This window comes from Petromyzon marinus, chromosome 19, assembly GCF_048934315.1.
Source record: "Petromyzon marinus isolate PM22_M1 ecotype Great Lakes invasive population chromosome 19, UKy_Petmar_22M1.pri1.0, whole genome shotgun sequence".
Taxonomy (NCBI): Eukaryota; Metazoa; Chordata; class Hyperoartia; order Petromyzontiformes; family Petromyzontidae; genus Petromyzon; species Petromyzon marinus.
Genome location: NC_133685.1, coordinates 5,293,126 through 5,317,002, shown reverse-complemented (window position 1 = coordinate 5,317,002; position 23,877 = coordinate 5,293,126). Strand labels below are relative to the sequence as shown.

General features: G+C 40.6%; 1 protein-coding gene across 4 annotated transcripts in view; it reads left to right on the top strand.

The window, feature by feature from the left end:
- Window positions 1-23,877, top strand: part of CWC22 (CWC22 spliceosome associated protein) — a 96,531-nt gene that overhangs the window by 31,951 nt on the left and 40,703 nt on the right. For 2 of the 4 annotated variants that reach the window (XM_032957253.2, XM_032957254.2), the window contains exon 11: window positions 14,882-14,942. In XM_032957253.2, the coding sequence (XP_032813144.2) occupies window positions 14,882-14,942 (61 nt within the window). Of the gene's footprint in view, window positions 1-3,629; window positions 4,796-6,139; window positions 10,913-14,881; window positions 14,943-23,877 lie in introns of those variants that run through there. The other 2 variants (XM_032957256.2, XM_032957255.2) reach the window with 2 other exon arrangements.

Here is a 23,877-nt window from a genome sequence, read left to right as displayed (position 1 = left end):
GCAAGGATTCATCTTCTTTGGTTCTTTCGGTAAAGTCACGTAGAATGAGAATAAAATAATAAATTAATAAAATAAAATAACACAATAAAATTCTCACGACGTTTCGGCCACAACACAAGTGGCCTTCTTCAGGTGAAAGGAACACACCTGTCGGGACGACAGAGCTTCATTCCTTTCACCTGAAGAAGGCCACTTGTGTTGTGGCCGAAACGTCGTGAGAATTTTATTGTGTTATTTTATTTTATTAATTTATTATTTTATTCTCATTCTACGTGACTTTACCGAAAGAGCCAAAGAAAAAAACACTTGATTATTGGGTCAAGATGCAACATTTTAGATGGTCCGGGAATTAAATTAATTTTGGATGTATTTGAAAGTATTCCCCATGGCGTCATGTCTTGCACTTTTGTCCACAAAACAAGTGATGTAATTTCAACGATGTGACATCACTTAAGTTCATAATAAAGGTTTTTGGGTTAGATCGCGTTTATTTATAAATGTGTCGTAACCCTCCACCACCCGACACGGCCAATCAGCAAAAAAAGTGTCACGTTGACAAAAGACAAATAATTCACTACTTTAGCCCACCGGTGTGTTGAAGAGTGAATCCACATTTACAGTTTGAGTACGACGTTTCGCTGGTAAATACATCCAGCATCATCGGGCAATTCGCCAGAATGGTAAAGCCCTCGCTTGCTCCCGGTTTTATATAGAGCAGCAGGGTGACGTCATCACTTAACTCATCAGGTGCGGTGATTAGAGGCGGAGGGGTGGGTATTGTAATTATATAATCGATTAGTAATCAGTCATTGGTTATGATTAGTAATGAGTTGTACATTAGTAATTAGTTGTAATGTGTGTTAGTGATTATATGCTATGTCACTTGAGTTATTATTATACAGAACGTTTTACGTTCAAACGATTTCTTCACCAATGGGACTTGATGTTGCAAAGAAATGTTTGTGCAAAAAACAGTGTAATGTATTCAAATCCCAAAATATGCGAAATCAGAACTAAAATAAAAAAATGAAATCTGAACCTCATCACAAACATGTCTTTTAATTAATAATAATTGATCTTTTATACAGCACCTTTCATTGAAAGATCACAGAGCGCTGTGCATTAAAAAAATGGTGAAAACAAATACATCTATACACACAAATCGCTAAAAACCTGGAATGAACATCTTTGATCAGCTGAGATTTTTATTGTTGCAGCTTCAGCCCAGAAGCCTCCAACAGGATGTAAACTATTGAGTATCTCTAGTTGCTTTAAAATAACCCACTCACGATTTTGCGTACGTTTCTCTTTGTCAGTGCATTGTGGATGTACATTACCTCACGTGTAATTAATAGCGATTGCCTCGCTGCATTAGTGGGCTGTTCCGGAGATGTAATTCATCCTGGTTACAGTAAAGGGGGGTAGGCCACGGTCATAGCTAGTAGTGACAGCATGTAATTGCCTGTTGTAATTTGCAGTTTATCAGCAATGGCTTGGCAGGCATTGCTTCAGTTGGCACAGGAGGTCAGTGAAGATAGGCCCCTGACTATCTCTGGCCATGTTTCTCCGAGACAGCTTGTTGTTAAAAGATATTTACTGTTGTACCCAGTAAGTCAACCGTAAGACTAGACCTCTATAAAGAATTACTTTTGTCGTGAAGAGCATCATGACAAAAGCTTCGAGAACCACCAAAGGCTTTGGAAATGCTGTTTTTTTTCCCCTTGGACATTTTCAACCTGAAGCTATAACCAACAATGCTGTTGAAAAAAATATATATATTTTGTTCACTCCCTGCCTGAGCTGATGTGTGTCACACACATTTGTATTGGTGCCGTGTGCCTTTGTGTATACAAGCATCTGTAAATGTTCAAGCTTGGCATAGCATGCTTGAGTCCAATTGTGTGTGTTGCCATGTTCATTTCTCATCAATGCCAATGAGTATTTCCCACATGTGTATGCATGTGCAGGTACGACTGTGTTTTGCTCCAATCCATACATGCATCTATTTTTGTGTTAAGATGTAGAACCACTCGGAGATGGAACTTCATGTCAGGGCTGTATCCGTGTATTAAACACTGTTAATAATCACACTCTAAACTCACACCAGAGGTAGGTGTACTCTACACTTGGTCCTTCCCATGGATCCCCGAGCTCGACTCGTCCTAACCTCGGCTATCTCTATGGCTTCTGTCACTCTGACCGGGACGGGGGCTCATCCAACACCGTCCGGCCCGAGGAGAGAAGAACCTCACTCACTATCAGCCGGTTCTCAAAGACCTTTTCAAACTCTACTCTCGGCTCTCTATTCGAGACCTCATCCAGCCGATCCATACTCCCGGGCTCCCACAACGACCCCGCTCACGTCACGGGGTCCCCCTTAAGTACCCCTTTACAATACCCGTGACATGACGTCATCGCACTACCCCATGACGTCATCACGCTACTCCTGAACACTTGTACCCCAAAGAATGTGTTCACATAACTCTGGCTTATCTTACAGCCTTTTGGCACACTCCACTCCTTACTCTTGAAATCTGTTCCACCCCGTGGCACTTTAGATATCTCTTTGACATTGGAAGTAAGAGATGAAGGTGATTCCCTGTGTTTCCACCTCTCATGGCAACCTCTCGGGGGACATAGTCACGTTTGCTCATCTCTGCGTTTGAGCTCTCCAAGTGGTTCCTTCTCATTTAGTCAAACCCACTGGAGTGGAAGGTGAAAGAGAGGATGTGGTTCATGGCTTCAGAGGGGTCGGCCAAGGACTTGAGATGGTGGTTTGAGGGTCCTTGCCGTGATAAAAAAGACCGCTCTTAGATCTCACAGAACGTGATATCAAGATAGAAATGGATACACGTCATGGGGGGGAGCAGTGGCGCGGTAGTTAGTGCACTGCTATGAACCCGTTGACCCGGGTTTGATTAGCGGCCGGGTCTAACGTAAGTGGTGACTGATATCTGATTCTGGGGCACAGGGCAGAGTTCGAGTGTGTGAACTTGAACGTGTTGTTTGATGTAATCTGCTTTAGTTATTGCTCAGGTTGGCTTTTAAATATATCTGCAGATTTACAAATAGCATTCAGTCTTGTGCATTTGAATTTCTTATATAATTGCCATCGAAGATCTTTCATTGATCCCATGCAAGCTGTTGGCCGACATGTGGATTGGGTTATGAACAAAACAACGTACTTTTCGCCTGTAAATTTCGTCTACTGACCCTCATGCCGCAGTACTTTTTGTAGATACTTGAATATGAGCGTATATATCCGTCGACCCTCAACTTTGAATAACTATAATAATAACTATATATTCCTGTGCGTCTTATCTGAGATTCATAAATTATTTATATACATCGGTTATTCAGTCCTTTTTAACTTCCATGTATTAATGCTTAAGTCTTGCACGAAAATACGAAGCATTAAATCCTCGTGAAGTTATGTAATTCGTTATAGTTTCGGTTGTATATTTGCCAGAAATAAAAAAAAGAAAGTCAAGTGATTCCACTGATGCAAAGTTTGTTTTTCCTGCTGAAAGGGTAAACTGTAAAACTGCTTTGCATTCGGAATTTTTATGTGGAAACCCAGCTGTTCCTCACAGGGTGTAATGCAATTGTTTTTTTTTTGTTGTTGCAAGGACTCAGATGCGGCTGCTGCTGCTGCTGCTGCCCGTTAGCTTTTTCATGGGATCCAGCAACGTTCGCATTTTAGCGTGAATACTCGAGAAAAAATCACATATATGCATGGACAGGGTTGGTTGGGGGGGGGGAGGTTTGGAAAACGCATAACACATTCTCAGCTTGAAATCATTGTCTCATTAGCACGTACTTTTTATTCTGAAAAGCGTTTCGATGGTGTGTATCGTTTTAAGTCGTACCTGCTACCATAGAATTTAACACAATTTTTGGCACTATGCATCGTGGCCGTGCGTTTGAGCGACGGATTTTTGAAAACCGTATTTTAAGCAGAAACCCGCATTACACCGCCATGCACTTTGCAAAAAGGAGACAGTGATGGAAATTAGGCGTAGTGAGCACCGTGATGTGTGGTGGGCTATTAAAGTGTGTCCTGCTGTTCTGGCTGTGAGCAGCTCTCAAGAGCAATCATGTGTGAAATGTGGAGAGAAACTTGGATAAGATGTTGTAACATGATCGTACTTGTTAACCCTGTGCTGCTTTGATTGCTTTTTAATGTCATCTTCATCATGTTCAGGTGAGAGCCCATGGAGACTATATACGTCATATTCGTGGGAGATCTGCAAATGGAAAAGGTGTTGGGAAGTGCAGTATGTAATTGTAATGCATGTAACAAATGAAAACAATGATACATCCTCAACTGGATGAAGGGCTACCGAGGCCCGTGTCTGTTGTGAAGCTTGTTTGACCATTCTTCACGCTGGTTACTGTGGGTTGGTTAAGATTGTGCCTAGGGCCAGTTTAGATATCACTCGCCACTGATATTAGCCGTGGCCAGGAATCACATCCAGGATGCTTGGTTCACAGAGCTGTGTGCTAACCACTCGTATCACCGCTCCTTTCATTTATAAGCGTTGCAATTCCAATATAAAACTCAACACATTCGTCAATAATACGATCTTAAAAGGAAATATAATAGGTGACATTTTGGGCAAAGGCCCTTCATCATATCAAAGAGGTTGCAAACCAGAGGAGTTGGAGACTGCTCTTTACACCATGGGGCCTGATGACAATTGCAGTTTTAAATGTCTTCCGATGACCAGTTTTTAAATGGGCCTGTGAATAAGAGACAAAGCGTTCTGTTGTGAAATAAATATTCCGAAATGAATTCGGTAGATTTTTGTCGCGAATGATGGAATTGTTACAGAAAATCAGGTTTGGCCATGGAGTTGCAGATATAATTGTTTTTCTTCACGTTGTTTGGTCTTCGAGGCCACACATTATTTTTCATAAAAACAAATGACACCTAGATTGACTTTGTGCAAAGTCAGTCGAGGTGTCCTCTGTTCTTGCTGGCTTGATGTCTTCAGGCACACGGAATGATATTAATCTAATGCGGGGGTGGGGTGGGGGGAGTTAGGAATCAATACCAGGAGTGTCGGGAAAGCTGAATAGTGCCCACAGACCATGCACACTGCTTTCTATAGCCCGTATCGGTGAGATTACATCGAAGAGTTAAAGTGATACAGTGGTGCAGGATGAATCGGGCAGCTGAGAGGGCATTCTTTTCGACTGTGAATAGCTGCGGAAGTACACTATTGATTATGTAATTGTGTTCTTCCTTGTATAACGGTGAAATATTGCCTATTATGCAGCTAAGAGTATTGAAGGTGAGCTTTTGTTGGAACTTGTTCTTTTTTTTACTAAAAGTCTCACCAGATTTCTTTGTATCCTGCAGTGAATGCCCTTTGAAAGCCAAAGTTCATTTTCATTAACCTTCCAGTGAGTACTTGAAGAGACTAGGCTTTAGCAGTTATTATTGTTATTCCACTTATTATGCAGATCTTGTACTCTGAACTTTAATATAGGATTTAATTAACGTCACAAATACGGTTAATGCGTGTTTCTAGGTCTCCAAAAGTTGTATTAACCTGCAGCAAATTGTTACTTTCTTTTTAACACTTGCCAACTGAGGTTGAATGTGTTATTATATTATCTCTGGCCTTTTTTTGTCTGTCGGAAATGCACTGTCAATTTAACTATTGTAAATATGATCAAATGTGACCGCAACTTTATAGAAAGATTGTGTTGCTTTTTGGGGCTTTGCTTACAGAAAGCCCACCACATTGATTAAAAGATCGTCCAATATTTAGGGACAACATTCAGCACTCATAAAGTTGCTTTGACATTGCATGCGACATCATCTTATGACATCACATGCCATGCAAGCACCTCCTCTTCCCTGCCGATGATGTCACTACGTGTGACATCATGTCCGTTTGTGGTGTGAAACGTCACATTCTTTTCTTTTAATAAATACTTACAAGGATAAATGCCTACTGGTGGAAAGCTTTACAGGAACCACGCATTAATGGTTTTTATATTTTGTTATATTTCTAGATATGATAAACTTGTAATATGCTTTACCAGTTACAGTCTTAAGAGTACAGATGGATCAAGGATTTTGCTACCACCTGATCAATTGGCTTTTTTTAAAATTCACACTCCCTAGAGCTTAATGTGCACTCAACATGCGAGCAATCACCAGTTGCTGCTCGTCCTCCGAAGAGTTGAACGTGACTGAAGAAGGTTCAGACTACAATTCTCAATGGATATTGTGTGCAGTCATCAGCTTCAGTGCCAAGACCATTAAGCACCGCACAAGTGGACCATTTTATAGCGTCGTAGGCACTTCTATTCTTACCCCCTTACAGCTAAAGTCTTGGATCACGCAGATGTTGGCCTCGTATGTATGTATGTATGTGTTTGTTGAACCTCTTTCGCACCGCACGTGGCCAACCGTGGCAATCGGGAGCCGCGGCATTGTATGGTGACGAGGAATTGAGTGTTTTTTAACAATCCAGTTTGCCATTGCCTCTACGGACTGTGAAATAATCTCTGGTTGTTCGGCCGTCGCAAAAAGATGTACGTTAGCTTTTTACTCGTTTTCCTCCTCTGAGGTTTTTGTTTTAATGGTTTCGTACATTACAGTAGTCCACAGCGGTCGCATTGGTTGAGCTGGGCTTTGCACAGCGCTGTCGTGAAGGTTAAATGAAGGGCTGTCTTGTTCGCTCGGCTAACTGTGAAGTTGGCAGGATCGGAAGCCGTAATGTTCATTCAGATCATTACTCATTGGGCATTTTTCAGTCATTAAGTTATTTCAGCCTTGGTCACAATTGATATTCGTATTAAAAGTAATCTGTAATTAAACTAAATATAGGGGAATGAAGACGGAGGAGGATGTGTGTATGGGGTTCGGAGTGGGGGTGGGGGGAGACCCGATCATGACACAATGGCTTTGCAAGCACATTTATTGCGTCGACTACAAGGTAGTTAATTATTATATTAATTGTGGTTGTTAAACACTCAATCGCGAGTAAAATTGTGATTTTTTTTCATTGCATATATACAATGTTCTTTTATCTTTCGCCCCAACCCAAATATAAAACATTTTGCATGCAACACAAATTTAATGGTAGTTGTCTGGTATAATCAATATTAGACTCCTGTGATAATGCATTAGGCCTTTTTTTCCTCCAGGTTGGATCCTTAATTGTAAATATGGCACAAGTTCAATTGTTAAAATTATAATTGCACATTTCCAAATTGAACTTAATATAACAGTGCATTACATGCAACGGTTATTGTGGGTTGTGAAGTGGACAATATCTAGAAGACAAATCAGTGTGAGATGTAATGAACATCTTTCATCTATGTAGTTTTTGCGTGTTTGGCAAAGTCGTACATTTTCACTTGGATTAAACAGTATAGTGAGTTGACGGTCTCAATCTGGATCACAAATGATTGCACGAAAAGAACATCACGTGCATGATTCAGAATACTAAATTCGTTCGAGCCCAGCCACAATGGCTATATTTGGATACGCTCTAAATTTTCCCACGCCAAACCAACCTACACAGCACGAAGAAGCACTGCATCATGTTTTGTGAGGAAAGGAAAGATGGGTCATTTTCCAGGGTTATTCTCCGACGTGGGATCGCTGATTTCAGTCAGCAGTCACCAAAATGAACCTCTCTTTGCTGCGCATCGTGACTTCATACATCACAATAGATGCAGAAATGTGCAGCCCCTTGACTGTCTACCGCTGGTCGAAGGACACTGCTTCACCATGATTTTGCGAGGTTGATTAACCTTACTTTCACCAAGCCGGTAAGCACGGGTTAAGAGAGGAGAGGTGGTGCTCAGAACCATTTCAGATATGACCTCGCCAATTATGTTAGTCCCTGGCCGGTGGTCACACTCGGGTCACTCGGTTTATAGGGCAGTGCGCCGCTATCCACTGCGCCACCACTCCACCACCACTCCACCATCCTTCCACAGTCGTGATGAATTCCAAAAAAAATTACCTAACTTAAGCAATGATTTGATTGCTGCTGCAATGATTGCAGCAGCAATCAAATACTATATAGGCTAGATGCAGGATAGCTCGAGCAGCAGGCGTAGGCTCTTACAAAGGGTCCGTGATTAGCATTAGTGAGGTCACCCATAATGATGCTCTCGAAATTTCCTTGTGGTGGTTCTGAAAAACTCTCTTGAGTATATTCCCATGGGGATTTTCACCAAACATCGAACATATTCTAAAAATTGGCAGTTGCACAGTGAGTGATGTATAATGAACAAGCTTTGGATTCTTTTCTGGCAGTAAAGATTAGGCAGACTCACCTCCTGTATGACCCACAAGTTGTGTTTACATAGATTAACGATTAATCACACAGGCCCGTGACTAGCATTTACAGTTAACCACACGGCTCTAAGCCAAAAAATATTGCAGCCACTTACAACTCGCGTGCTAATCGTGCTCAGTCTGAAGATCCAAGGGTGGCGCTGGAGGTCTCATTAATCAAGAGTCGGGTCAATGCCATCTCTCGGCAGTGGCGTTTGGTACAGTCAATGCTCTTTTCAGACTAAGGTGGCAACATCGCCTCTGCAGCTGACCTGTGTCCTCTTACATTCTGTTTACAACTTTCACTCAAATGCATCATCCTGGTTTGGCCTCATCCGTCAATGGTTTGTGCGGGTTGGCCACTGGGTCCTTCTGCTGCGTAGTGTTTTTATCAGAAGCAAGATTATTTATTTAGACTGGAAGAATCCGACGATCTGTGAAAAAGTACTAAGAAGCTATTTTTCACAGATGTCCAGTCAGAACGGGTCAGAAAGTTACTTAGACATTTTATGTAACCAGGTAAGGCCCACGGAGCTATGTAGCTCGCTTCTCAGAAGTGGTCTGGCCATAAATGATAGTTCAACAAAGTGGCTTATCACGTGAAAATGTATCACATCCAAATACCCAACAAACAATATGAAGACTGATAGGAGTGCAAAGTATAGGAAAGCTAAGGAAGTAACGAAATTTGTATAAGTATACAAGTACTAATTGCATGGCCAGAAATTATTGTGCCATTCCCTCCCTTTAACTTTGTAATTAAGTCTTTAACATATTTTGGTCTCAGAAGGTTATGTGTCACGCTGATAAGGTTTGATGAACCTGTGCTTTTATTTTTATGCATGTAATGTATATTTTTGTTCCTAGAATGAAATCAAATCCTGTCAATTGATTGAAGTTAAATAAACAATGATATGATCTTGATTTAAAGCATGCATGACTGCAGGGATTCATATTCTTGGTTCTTTTGGTAAAGTCACGTAGAAGGGAAACAATAAAATAATAAAAATATAAAACAATAAAATTATCACGACGTTTCGACTGCAACACAAGCAATCATCATCAGGTGTGAAAACCACAGCAAGAAAATTTGAAAAAAGTGGCATTTTTTTTTAACGTTGGCACCACGGAGAGCGATTAGGCAGTTATTCAGATGGACGAGTTCATCTATGTTCTGAAAAGAGGAGGGGGAAGACGAAAATATTGAAAGCCACCGTAAGCGTGAACAATCAATTAAGATCCGAAATGGTTTATCAAATCCTTCCAATTATTGCTAAGCACTTGGAATGGAACTTTCTACAAACAAACTGAGGGCACCCCAATGGGCTCCCCCTTATCTCCGGTTCTAGCCAACATTTTCATGGATAAATTTGAGACTGACGCCATCCAGATTGCCACTCTGCGCCCAACCTTATGGAAGAGGTACGTGGATGACACTTTTGTCATCTGGCCACATGGCCGGCCTGCTCTAGACCAATTCCTCGACCACATCAATTCCATACACCCAGCCATCAGATTTACCATGGAAGTCGAAAAAGATGGCAAGCTACCTTTTTTGGATGTCCTAATATAAAAGAGACCTGATGGTTCAGTGAGCCACTCTGTCTACAGGAAGGCTACCCATACGGATGCTTACCTGAAACCGGATTCCCACCACCATCCATCCCAGAAGAATTCCCTCATCAAGACTCTACACCATAGAGCCCAATGCATATCCGACCAGGAACACATTGTCAGTGAACTCAAGCACGTACACCAAGCTCTTAAGGCTAATGGTTACTCCGACTACACAATCCACAAAGCTATCACTCCAACCATGAAGAAGGACCCTCTTGAGGAGCCATTCAAAACCATCACTTTACCCTACATTGCGGGGATCACAAAAAAGATCTCCAAAATCTTGAATAAACACAAGATCCAGGTCCGATTCAACACATTACATAAAATCCGTGATCTGGTTCCGTCTGTAAAAGATGTGATTCCGGACATACAGTACCCTGGCGTCTACAAACTAAGTTGCCTCTGTGGTAGTAGTTACATTGGAGAAACCGAACGACATGTCTCGGACCGCATTCGTGAACACAAAGCAGACCTAAAACACGGTAACAGATCACTGTTATAATTCGGTAGGCTCACATGACATTGACTTCTTCAAGACAGGTTCTTTGCAAGCCATCTGGCTACCATGAAAGATTCGTTCATGAGGCTATCCACATATACAAACACAGAGACAATTTCAACCGAGAAGATGGATTCTGGCTTAGCAATCATTGGAAGGATTTTAGAAGCCATTTCGGATCTTAATTGATTGTTCACGCTTATGGTGGCTTTCAGACCACATCCATTATTTTCGTCTCCTCCCTCCTATTTTCCGAACATAGATGGACTCGTCCATCTGAATAACTGCCAAATGGCTCTCCGTGGTGCTAACGTTAAAAAAACGCCACTTTTTTCAAATGTTCTTGCTGTGGTTTTCACACCTGATGATGATTGCTTGTGTTGCAGTGTCGAAACGTCGTGAGAATTTTATTGTTTTATATTTTTATTATTTTATTGTTTCCCTTCTACGTGACTTTACCGAAAGAACCAAGAATATAATGATATGGTCGTTTTCCCAACATAAAAATAAAATGTGTTTTTTTTTCTCTCAGCGTTTGTGTAAATAAACACACTCTGGCTTATTTTAATCATCTGGATTTCATCACTACAGTAAGGCTTGTTAAACAAATACAAAATGTTGCTGGATAATTTTGGCCTGGAAAGCCTCTAGTGTGACAGACTCACAGATATGTTTTATTTTTGTGCAAAATGAACGGAGATCTATGCATGGTACTACTAGGAATGCTCAACAACACATTATGGGGTTTATGCATATAATGAAGGTGTTACTGTTCATGAAAAGAAGCATTAACTACAATTAACTAAAGGTATTTGGAAGCAACGCACAAGGAATGACTGGTGTACGTTTTACCAATGTATCTTTGAAATTATGTTGGAGTATACAATCCCCGCTTCTCCACTTTAAAGTAAAATGCGTTTTAGTCCGACGGCATATAGGCTTTCCAGACCAATATTATCCAGCTCATTGCATGCCCCTCATCCAATTACGTTTACATTTTGACGGTTTAACATGGTCCGCATAATTCTAGCAGTTTGTAAAATCATTGCAAAAACCTAAGCATGAAAGTAAAACCTATACATGTAAAGGTCAAAAGCTACTGTGATTTGTACTTCATTGATCATTGTATGTACACAATTTGCGAAAAAAAGTAACTTTTCCTTGATACGTGAAGGCTACTTGTGTTTTTGTAAATTTCCTGCTGGAGTAGATTTTGGTTTTGTAATGATTGCAAATGTTTGGTGCTTGGGGAGGTGCTCTGAACCTTTCTGTATTTTGTAACACAATAGACTTGAAACCTTAACCTTTAGCATCGTTGGACATTACAGTGGGACCAGTGAAAAGAATGGAGACGTTTATTTTGACATTATTCTGGCCTTGAGGGAACTCTTATATTTGTGGCATTCACAAGCCATTGAACAGCAAATCAGATTTCCCAAAAATTTACTACAGCAATTTTTAAGGCTTTATTTAAAAAAAAGATTCTTATTTGTAAAGGTCAACCCATGTATTGTATTTGCCCCTCGTTATTCACGAACTTGCTACCTGCGACTTTGGCTTTCCACGAATTGCATCTGGAACTCTACACGACTGCATCGAGAGAGAGAAAGAAAGTGATGAGGGATAATTTGATGTGAGAAAGTGATGAGATGTAGTGGTGAGAGATATTATTATTATGATACTTTTCACGTATCTTATAGCTTATTTACTTTTTTTATGTATTTCATTAAAAAGGTTTTCATAAGTCAATATCGTTATCAGCAAAATGTACTATTCTCAAGCATCTCCAGAATGTATCCCTCGCGAATAACGAAGGGAACATTCTATTCCCCATCTTTCTATCTAACTCGTTAATGTTCAACACACGCAGTGTGTTGGTGTTCGATAAACCCTGTTTGATGTTTTACTCGTATAACATTTCTAATGTTTTTTCACAAATAAGGTATACACTGATATTCTATGGTGTTGCTATCGAAACGTCGTGCTATTTTTATTCTTTTTTATTCACTTTATTTTCATTTTTATTTTATTGTTATATTTTTTTCATCTACGTGACTTTGCCGAAAGAACCATAGAATATGAATTATTGCATTTACGAAAGTTTTAAATCAAAAGTATACACTGATGTTTGTGTGGAAGATGTGTTAAGATGTCTGAATGAGGCATACATAGTGTTTTCGTATACAGTTTCGCCTCATATAATAAGTATCGTCCAATTAGTGCTGAATCTAAGATTGTTTTTACGTTACAAAATCAGCTTTATTAAACGGGACTGTGTAGAGCTACAGTCATTTAAATTGTAGGGAAATGTGCATTAGACCTAATGGAAGACTGCAATTGCTCATGGGAAAATTTGTACTTTAATTCCCTCACTGGGATCCACGATTAATTGTGCAGCACTTACATTTTGTGCTCTGCCATTTCGTCCTTCCCAGAACAAACCTGGCAAATAGTCTGAACTGCATATTTCAAGGTCAGGTCGATGCTCTTCATGCAACGCTAGGTGTTTGTGATACGCATAGAACCCTTATGGGTGTTTGAAGAGCAGCCAACCGATAATTTTAATAAAAAAAAAAATTTGGCAGGGATTTTTTTTTCACTCAGTAGCAAAGCAGCCCAATAAAATCAGCAATTTTCATGCAAAACGGTCCATTTATTTTTGCACATGAGCCACAGATTGGCTTTGTTTCAGATGTGCCCAGTAAACTACAAGCAAAGTTTGCAAGTGTCGAGTACTTTCGTGAAACGCATTGAAAGACGGGGAGCTTCGCGGGAAGAACACTTTGATTCTGGTATTGCCCGTTATGTCTATACGTGCGTGAAACATTTTGTTACGTAACAAGGCAATGGGATATATATTTCGATTTAAAGCTTTCGTGACTGCAATGATTCATCTTCTTTGGTTCTTTCGGTAAAGTCACGTAGAATGAGAATAAAATAATAAATTGATAAAATAAAATAACACAATATTATTGTAAAATAAAATAACACAATATTATTGTAACACAATTATTATTGTGTTATTTTATTTTATCAATGTATTATTTTATTCTCATTCTACGTGACTTTACCGAAAGAACCAAAGAAGGGGATATATATTGTCATTTGTCATCGTTCATACTTGTCAGAAAGCCACCGTTTTGTGCCATTATGACATTCGTTTGGCAAGTATATGAGTCCCATTTAAGTTTATAAGTAAAAAAATACAAAGGAATATTTTTGTACAGTTCAATGAAGAGAGCTTCATAAATCTCCCCTCTGTACATTTCTGCTCATTTGAAAATTGTGTGGTGTTTCCATAGTTAACTTACGTTTAGAAATTATTTTACAGTTTTATGCATTTTAACATTCCGGTTGAATGTAAAATCGTATTAATTGTGAGCCAATTCATCTGCATCACAATATTTTTTTACCATTTTAACCAATCTGCTACATGCTGTTATTTAAACGATTTAATATAATGCTCTTAATTTTTAGTACAAATTAGAATTCTCTGAGTAGTGTTCAATTTAAAGTTGTAGCGCATTTATAGTTTTCTTTTGAAATTACCAGCAGCATTGTGCCAAATTATATCTCTTTGTGAACGGTTACATTTTGAATTTTTAAAAAAATGCAAATATACAGGGTGAATATGGTGCAGAGTTTGATGTTGGCTTTGCCCTAGTGAATGGTAGTTTAGGCCCAATGTTGTTGTGAGAGTGTGTGACTGCCTGCTTTGTGGGGAGTGGTAGCGCAACGGTTAGCGCGCTGTGCTACGAACCCGGCGACCTGAGTTCGATTCCCGCTCACGGCCAGCACCATTGACGATTACCTAAGCTGGTCCTGGGCCTCCCCTAGGTCGACTCAGCCTCAATTGAGTACCTGGTGTGGTGTGTAAACAACCCAACCCCCTCGTGGGTGGTGTCGGCTTTCGTAGGTGCTCGCGTACAGCACTATTAAGGCTATACGGGAGATCTTTGCCCTTGTTTGTGCCCGCCTGCTTTGATGATTTTTTCATGGAGAGAAACCCGCTGGTGGTCCCGGTGTGACCACTTTTCAGCACTTACTGAGAGAAAATGTAACTCCAGAGGTTTAATAATGCCTGAAATATGCTTTGTGGAAAATAGGCCACTGTATTACGCATTAAAGTGAGATAAAGCGGTTTTGAAAGTTGGGAAAATAAAAAAGCTAAGGAATGTTTAAAAAAAAATCCTTTCCAAAATTCTCATTCAGCTTTAATAAAGTGTGTAATTATTTTGTCTTTCTAATCTGCAAGTGACTATGGTCTCAAAAATCTAATTCCCTGCATAGTTTGGGTATATCTCTTGCATTTTTGCATTTGAATGTCCTTGACTTTCAGGGTTACATAAAACGTATATCGCTAAGGAGTAAGTGAACAATGAATGTGCACACAATAGTGCTAATTCAAGTTTTAATATGCTTCTTTAGCTGTTGCCTTTATATCTTTACAGCTTGGATTTTGAAGAGTGTGCCCACAAGCTACTAAAGATGGAGTTACCAGCTGGCCAAGAGGTATGTTTTCCTTTTGCATCACGTTTCAAATTCCACGGATTGGATTTATTTTTGTCACTCATTACTTAATTCGGAAAACCATTGGCAGCATCCTACCCTACTTGGCAGCCCATTTTTGCAAGCCAGTGCCACATACACCGTTTGCCGCACATCCTGCCGTCGGCAGGTCCCCTTTGGCTAAAACCTTCATACGGGTGTAGTGGCATAGTGCTGGCTGCTGGCAGAAAAGGGGATCTGCGGCGTGTGGCAGTCCTGACGTCAGCAGGCCAGGATATACACGAGAGGAGGATCTTGGGGAAAGGTCACAGAAGGGGCCCACCAGGAACCCGCTGGTAGGTTCCAGAAAGGTGGCGTGGCCGGCGTGGAGCGATGCCACGCTGACGGTATAAGAGGGGCCCCTGTGGGGGACCTCAGGGCTTGTTGTTGGAGTGGGATCCCCGTCGTGCTGTTGAAGTCCATCGTCGCAATTCTTCTCGTCGTCTTCACCATTCTTCTCGTCGTCGTCTCCGTCTCTACCATCTCGGGGCGCCGCTAGTCAGGCAGCCTACCAACTGTCCTGGCTGAGCAGCGTCACTCATAATAGACGGACTAAATATTAAGTTTGTTAATCCCGATGGTGCTCGGTAATAAACAAGTGCCTCCAAGTCTTATCGTCTCCGAGTTAGTCACCGCACGGGCATTGGTATAGTTGAGATGAGATGTCAGGAGTTTTGAGTTGCCGGGCCATTTAAGTGCCCGATAAATGGTGTGATTACACTGACAGCACTGATTCAATGTGTTGTTGGTTTTGCCAACAATACAATGAAAAATGCTTTTATTTGACATGCTTTGGTGGGCTTCACCTTAGTGACATCTAACATTATCCCATGTCAGGGATCAACATGTACGATTCTTGCTTTCTAAGTCACTAACACAGTCTGAACTCTGGGTTTCCCCCACTTTGGTCTATACATTTTTGGCAAAAGTTCTGTACGTGCCTGAATCAATTTGCGTTTGCTTATGTTAATGGAGCAAAAAAAATATATGAACACTTAATGATATGTCACCCTCTATTTTACCGTAAAAGCAAATGTAAACGTAATGTAAATAATGCTATGTTCTTCAGATGATATCACTCGCTTGTTTGTCCTGTGTCATAAAGCAAGAGTTCAGAGTGTTTAAACTGGTGTGTTTGTGTGTGTGTGTGCGCGACCAGAATTGTACAACTTTGTAATAGACATCGTGCACACGTTTGAGATGTGTTCATTTCCCGGCGTATCTTGTAATCCCTAAAACAGGTGTTACTTCATATTTTGGGGATCATCACGGTAGGTGACTTTCAGAATACATTTGCATGCATTGCAATCCGTAGTGCCAGGCTCTTGTTTAGTTTACTTAAAATTTTAGTCGTGGATAAGAGCAAGTTGGAGTGCTTTTGGATAGCTGAACTCGATAATGGAAAGGAACATGAATGCAATGTGGGTCATTCACGAAAAAATAACAATATAAAAAAAGTACGCACAAGCATGGAGAAATGCACGTTTTGGAATCGTATTGAGAGACATAAAGATAAACGCATGTGTGTTATATAACATAGACACGCTCATGACATAATTAAAACTGTTTGAGAAAATTAAGTGGGCTTGGGCAGGATGCATCACTGGCAGGGAATGGTGGCAGATGGTAAAAGTTAATGACGGCGTCGCAGCCAAGGAGTGAAATTGGATCCGAGAGCGAGTCCACCGAGGGAACGGTAGCAACGAAATCGGTTCCTGTGCAGGATCCTGAGACATGCTGGAGGCTTCAGGGCATGATCCTCCATCCGGCAGTGGATTGACCATGTAAAACACTTAGGAATTTGACAATGATGTATTCGTGTATATATATAGAGGACTGCAGAGCTTGGGGGGTGCGCGGGGGAGGTGTGGGAGAAAATTTGGCACGGCTCGCAAACCTGGCTGCCTTTCCCACTTCCGGTTCATGCTCGTGCCTTTTGAGTCATCCAATGTTGTGCGGTGCATTACAGGTTGAAATTATTATTATTATGGTGGCTGCATAGAATGTGTGACTGCACTTGTTGTATAGCGTTCTTTATTTGCGTAACCCCAATTAAACGTTGGGGGTGGGGGGGGGACTGCCCTTGATAGAACTTCACAAACAAGAGGTTCATAATCGTTTGAGAAACATCTTGGTCTGAAGTTGTATCAGTTTGCGGATTACCTTACATGCCCATCTTCTACAGGCTTTGGGTTTGGGGTAGACACTGATAAGCCAGTGCGTGGTTTGTGGCTAGTTTGCAGGGGCAGCTACAACAAACTCAAACGACCTCTCGTGCAGCGATCGAACGTCAGCTGCAAAGTGGATAGCGTTTGATCAGTCGATTGATTCATCCAATGATGCTGCTTCCAACTTTTGGGGTATGGAGAGTCATAGGATTGATTCTACTTTGAGATATGACAGATGATAGGAGTTTTTTTTTTTTTAAAGAAAGTTGTCAAGGACCGAGTTGTAAAGTAAGTGACAAAAAAAAATCTTCATATGATACGATTTTAATTTTGGGATATTTTTTTTTATTGGAATGGTGCGAAGTCTGCAAAAAATTGGAACAAGTCAATTTTAACACGAGTTGAGGCTGTTGCTGTCAAGTCACAAGCGTTGATATGTGCTCAAGAACAAAGCAATTGAGGGCATTGTTCAAAGCAGATTTAAATCGGCTCAAGAATGCGGCGAGCTACAAGGGAATTCATTCTGCCATTTGAAAAGATGAAACGAAACGCAGAGGAGTTGGTCTCATGGGACACGTGTGATTGCCAACAGGCTTTAAAGGCCCCATATTGAATCGAGCGGCCACTTCAGTGCAGTTGATTTGCTTGTCTGCAGCAACAAGTAAAATAGTGCAGATTGTATGTGTTCAGATATTTATGATTTTCTGTTTGCACAGTCACATAGTCACTTGAAGATGTTTTTCTTGTTTGTGTTTTTGTTTGTTTGCGGTTGCACCCGTTTCAAGAGCCGAATGGCTCACAGGGCTATACCAAAATAAATAAACTGAAAAACTTAAACGTATTGCCTATTGGATCCTGCGCATATGCTACATATGCTATGTTTCAAAGGAGGAACCATCCTACCATCTGTAGGAGAAAGCTTGACGTCGGAAAACATGTATCTCACATTTGGCCAAGTGCTGTAATGGTATGCTATTGAGCTTGTGGATATCCAGTCGTTCAGACATAAAGAAGCAGCTGCTTTTGTAAAATAATGCCGATTAAGAATGCAAGGCTTGCTTAAGACGGTGACGTTTAGCTTGTCCCTCCACAACTTTAACTGCTCGGGTATTGGGGTATCCAATTTCCTGCAACGCCTCCGCGATGATAATTACATCCTCCTCTAGCTTTGCCGAATTAAAGTCCGCAATGCCAAACTGGCGTTGGCTGCCTTTCAATCACAGAGAGGGCTTAATGCAATTACAACTACGGCAGTTCCACACAGCTTGGTTGTCCATTTCGTGCGATCTCCCATTCCCCCAGGGTTGTTTGATTTTTAAGAGGCTTTGCGACAGTTGCTTCTCCAGAAGGTAAAAAAGCCTGCATGTTCAATTGGGTAATCATTGAGCACACGAGACGTGCCCCTTGCTAGCGTCTCTGCATGTTTTAAAGCAAATAGTCTTTGTAATATTTACCAGCGGAGGCAGTGAGTCGCAGCACATTTCCCTTTTGCATCCTGACCCAGTGAGATTATTGTTTCCATTTAAAAAAAAACTTCTGCACTGTGATTTAGGGATGCTTCCAAGTGGCCGCCACGGTGGCTAGGAGATGCTAACTACCTCGCCTGGCATACAGGAGGTCGTGGGTTCGATCCCAACCCTGACACCTGCTGTATATCTAAAGTTTGTATGTTGTCCCTGTGGCCGAGTGGATTTTTCTCCGGGTCCTCCGGGTTTTTCCCTCTGCATTTAGAATCACATGCATTTTAGAGTAATTTGGCTGCTGTAACGTTCCACGTGACAAGCCACTTCATTGGGCTATGATTTGTGGCCAGGTCGCTTCTGTCAAAGAGCTGTATAGCTCAGTGGGCCTTACCTGGTAAAATAAGCAAAACTGTTAATACTGTGAGCGCACTAGACTTGCAGTCCTCAAGTCCTTGCTTCGATTTGTTCTCCCAGCACGGTAGTTGAAATACTGGCAATGTTTCTTAACCCCCCCCGCCCATATGCCTGGCCACCCAGCCGCGTAAACGATTACACCACGGTCAGTCGACGAGCAGGTCCCGTGTGACGTGGTAAAAGTGCGGACGCTTCGGTCTCATTCACGGCGTCTGACCAGCGTGAAGGAGGTGGTCAACAGGGCTCTTGAGGGGGCTGTCTATAGCGCTCCGTTCGGCCAACAGTTGCTTGAGCAAGACATTGCTGGGCTGCGCCTATCCCCGTTAGCTTTACGCTGTGACTCAGATGCCTGTCGTACCTCAACACGAGTATATGTGTAGTCGCCATTTGTCGTTATGGGTGCTGTAATTGGGCAATTGAAACGCTGCTTTTAATGCTTTAACTCGCTGCTTGGTGATAGTTTTTTTTTCATTCAATCGCCGCCTATCTGGCTGGTCTGTCCCTCCGTCAGCAATTAACTCTTCAATCATATAACGTTGTCTGTTTAAGAAAAGAAAAATGTTGCCATTACACTTTAATTATGCAATAAAAAAAAATGTAACAATGTAAATTATGTTGAACCATAATTTATTTGCTGTAGACTTTATGCTTGTTCATGTGGGGTTTTTGAATGGAAATTAACCTTCAAGCGTGTAGCATAAAATATTCAGAGAAAGCAATTTTAAAATGTATAACGACAAACGAAAATAAACCACATCAAACAAATGTGAAGTATATGATAAAAGTTTACAAAAATATATAATTCTTCTCCCAACTATTTCCAGATATACAAGCTTCAAGCCAATGGTACGTTTAGAGGAACAAAACGGTGATGCACTCTGCATTCTAAACGTTAACGTGGGAATGTTTAATATATTCTTGGGTGCTCGTAGGCCAAAAGAACATCTTGTCCTAAGGAAGAGTTTTTTTAGTTTTTCCCAATTACAGATTTTCAGCTTGTGCATTTGTTGGATTAATTCATTTGGAAAAGCTATAATTACGAGGACAGCATTTTAAGCTGGTATCCAATTATTTCTGACTAAAATTTTATTTAGAACTCCTAATTGTTGACTTTTCATTATTTAATAACTACTTCTACAGAATCATGAGGAACATGATGACTGGATGACACAGCAGTTAGCGCAAATGCACTCAGAGCCCAGCAACCTCAGTTTAATTCCCGGCCATGGCTAATGTCAGTATGGTAAAAAAAACTGCCATGAGTTATAGTGAATGCGATCCGTCATCCAGCAGTGGATGGATAAAGACCTGCAAATTATTTGTTTATGCAATGGGTGCGTCGTGGACGTTTAAATTAACTGCAGTATGCCAAGATACATTCCTCAGTGAAGCGTAGAAAATATTTTCATTTTTTCACCGTGATCACATCACTGGAGACATTTGGGAGACCTGCGTGCATTAAGAACATTTCGTCTGGAACAAGAAATACATAACCTTTGGTCTGGAATAGATTACAGGTTGGGACTGAGAAAACAAAGTCAGATATATATACTAGCAAGAGCCGGAGACAGAAAACATCTTGTCATCGACTGACATTCCATGAATGATGAATGCACAAAACAACGTAGCTCTTTTAAAAAAAAAGGCTGCAATCTGTTATGATTACACGTTCGCACCCACAGCAAGCGAATTTAAATGCCCTCTTTTTCTGGATAAATATTTTAATCTCGGAATATTGCTTTTCGTATTTTCAATAAAGCACCAAAACATGCACATGAATGCATGTAATAACAATGATTTCTGAGGGGGGGAATTACAAATTGTATTTGATAATAAGCAAATTAGATTTCTATATTTAGATGATGGTAACACCCTGAAGGTGTGATGTAAATTATACAATATCAAACAACAACGTTATGGAATTTTACTGTAATGTAATTTAATTTTCTATAAAGTTAGTGTTTGCCACTGATGCGATTTACCTCCCATGCGCAATGCGTGGCAGAATAAATGCTTAATGATAAAGGAGTAATGAGGTTGTTACTGATGATTCTTTGTGAAAATGGCTCTGGAGACTGTTATCGCTTTAGAAGACAGATTTGGATTTGTTTTTAGAGTCTTCCTTCCTGTCTTGTTATATAAGTAACTTCAAAACGGGAGTAACACTCGCCTAAAACTTTTCATTCTCCAAATTTAGTTATTTGCGCATCAGAGTGAACGGTTAGTCCAGAAATAAACCTCGCAATGTTCTGCCATCGCTTGCGTCAATTTGCAAAACTCTTTCACGTCGTGTGGGGAGATAAATTTGGCATACTTCAAATTACTCATTTGGTTTTTTCGGTATAGTCATGTATGTAGAAATACCACAAAATTATATTAAAACAAATCAATCACGACGTTTCGACCGCAACACAAGCGGTATTCATCGGGTGTAAAAAACAAATAGCGAGGGAGCATATAGGGCGACATCAACGCAACACATAGAGAGCGTTAAACTGCACGGAGGTAAATACAACAAGGAGATGAGAGACGAGAATTCAACAAACCTAGGAAAAAATTTACGTGATGTAAAACCAGTCAGGCCAACGACACAGTTGGACACTTGCCTGGCGGACCACGAATTTCAGAAGAGTGCTAAATTTCGTGTTCATCCTCTGGGTTGAACATACCAGCTTAGACAGAGTGAACTATAATGTCACGTATGTAGAAATACCACAAAATTCGTGGTCCGCCAGGCAAGTGTCTTAACTGTGTCGTTGGCCGACTGGTTTTGCATCACGTACATTTTTTCTTAGGTTTGTTGAATTCTTGTCACCCTATATGCTCCCTTGCTATTTGTTTTTTTTTACACCTGATGAAGATCGCTTGTGTTGCGGTCGAAACGTCGTGATTGATTTGTTTCAATATAATTTTGTGGTATTTCTACGTACATGACTTTACCGAAAAATACAATGAGTAATTGATGCAGTCACGAAAGCTTTAATTCTTTATTATGCTTCAAATTGTCGTGACTTGCCATCGTCATTTTGTCACCATCAATAAAAACGTGGCTTGTTATATTTAATGTACAAAAGCAGTCTGTCAGGGCCAAGCAGGGCTTTTTAAGTGTAATTTTTGTATCATTTGGAGAGGGTATATGTATACGTGCTTATTAAACGGCGTACTATATATGTAGCAGTGGTTTCAGTTGCCAGTACGAAAATACATCTAAACCACAGAGAACAGTAGTAATAATCTATAATAATACTAATAGGGGTTTTCCCCTTTTTTCTGGCAACAAAACTGACACCTTTTGCAAGGAATCATGTTTACATTAACCACAATACTTGCAGTAAAATGCAAACGAAAAACAATGCTCTGATAATTTATGCATTGTCCTTGAAACTGATTGGTTAATGTAAACATGATTCCTTGAAAAAGGTGTCGGTTTTGTTGCTAGAAAAAAAAACGGGAAAAACCCCTATTAGTATATTTTGGTACTGGCAAAGGAGGCCTCATGATGTAAATCTCCTATAAGTTACATGTTTAACCATGAAGGTAGCGCTGCTCAATTGTGAAACCCAATAAACGTTTAATAGCGTTTCCTTGCTTGCAATAATCTGTTGCTTGTGTTCACAAATGAAGCAATTGCTTTTTGGTTGGACGGTAACGTGTGGCTCTGAGCCCTGTTGGCTTGCATTTGCACTATTCGGCAGGCACAAGTCGGCGATAAAAGGCTTGCCGCTTCCGACTGGGAGGTCGATGAACGACATTCGGTATCCAGAGTGGTGGCACTCGTTCTTCAAAAGCAATCGTTGACAAAATTAGGAGAGCACGCTTAGGACAGAGGACTGTGTGAAGGTACCAATTTGTGTAAAAGAGATGCTGCCTTTTGGTGAATGAACAGTGCGCCCAAAGATGAATTTCAACCACTCCGCAACACCTCCGCGATTGGGCCCGGTTCTCCTAAAGTAAAGACGTTGTTCTCTCTTAAAATCCTCACCGCATACTGAGCTGGCGCACACGCATGTGCCCGGTCGCGGCCACAAAACATGGTGAAAGGGCCCATGCCCTGATCGGATATGTAATTTGCAGCTGCCTACCAGCCAAACATACATGTTTTTATTCCCCTGTCCTCCAATCATGCTGCAAGGCATGCAGCTCAATTATCTTGTTCTTGTCAGCTACTTTTCATCTCTATTCCTGCATAGCTCAATTATCAAACTGTCTTTCCTTGTGGCAGAAAAAGGCTGCATCCTTGCAGCTGAGCTCTCTGGCTGCTTGTATGTCGCTCAAAGGCGGCTGTGCCTTGCAGTTTAGTTGTCATACTAATAGGGAGGTCTTTCTTTTTTAATCCTTATTATTAGCACACTAGATTATTTTCAAGTGTTCACTTCCCCCTGAAGTGCTTCTAAAAGGTGTCATTATGATTATAATTTTCGCTTGACATGGCCCTGCTCTTGGAGATAATAATTTTAAGTTATTATTGTTGTGTTTTTTTTATCTAGCAAGAGTACTATAGATATTGTGTCCGTCTACAATATTTAATTCTAAGCGTACGTTATCTAATGTTTTGATATGGTTATGATGAATTGTTGCGTGAACTTGGATATACAATGTAATCCATATCGACATTTTCTTTAAGGAATCTCTATTTAAGGCAACAGAATGTTGGAAGCTTCCATGCACTGCTGTGTATTTTATGGAGCATTTCTTTCGTAAGCCTACTTCTTGTTACGGAAAATAATGTTAACGCTGTCACGAATAGAAATAAACAGGCAATTTTAACAATTTTAAATAAAGTTTCGTGTTACTTGGCCTCAATTACTTAAAACGTGTACGTGGTTTTGCATTTATTACATCAAGGTCCACAGT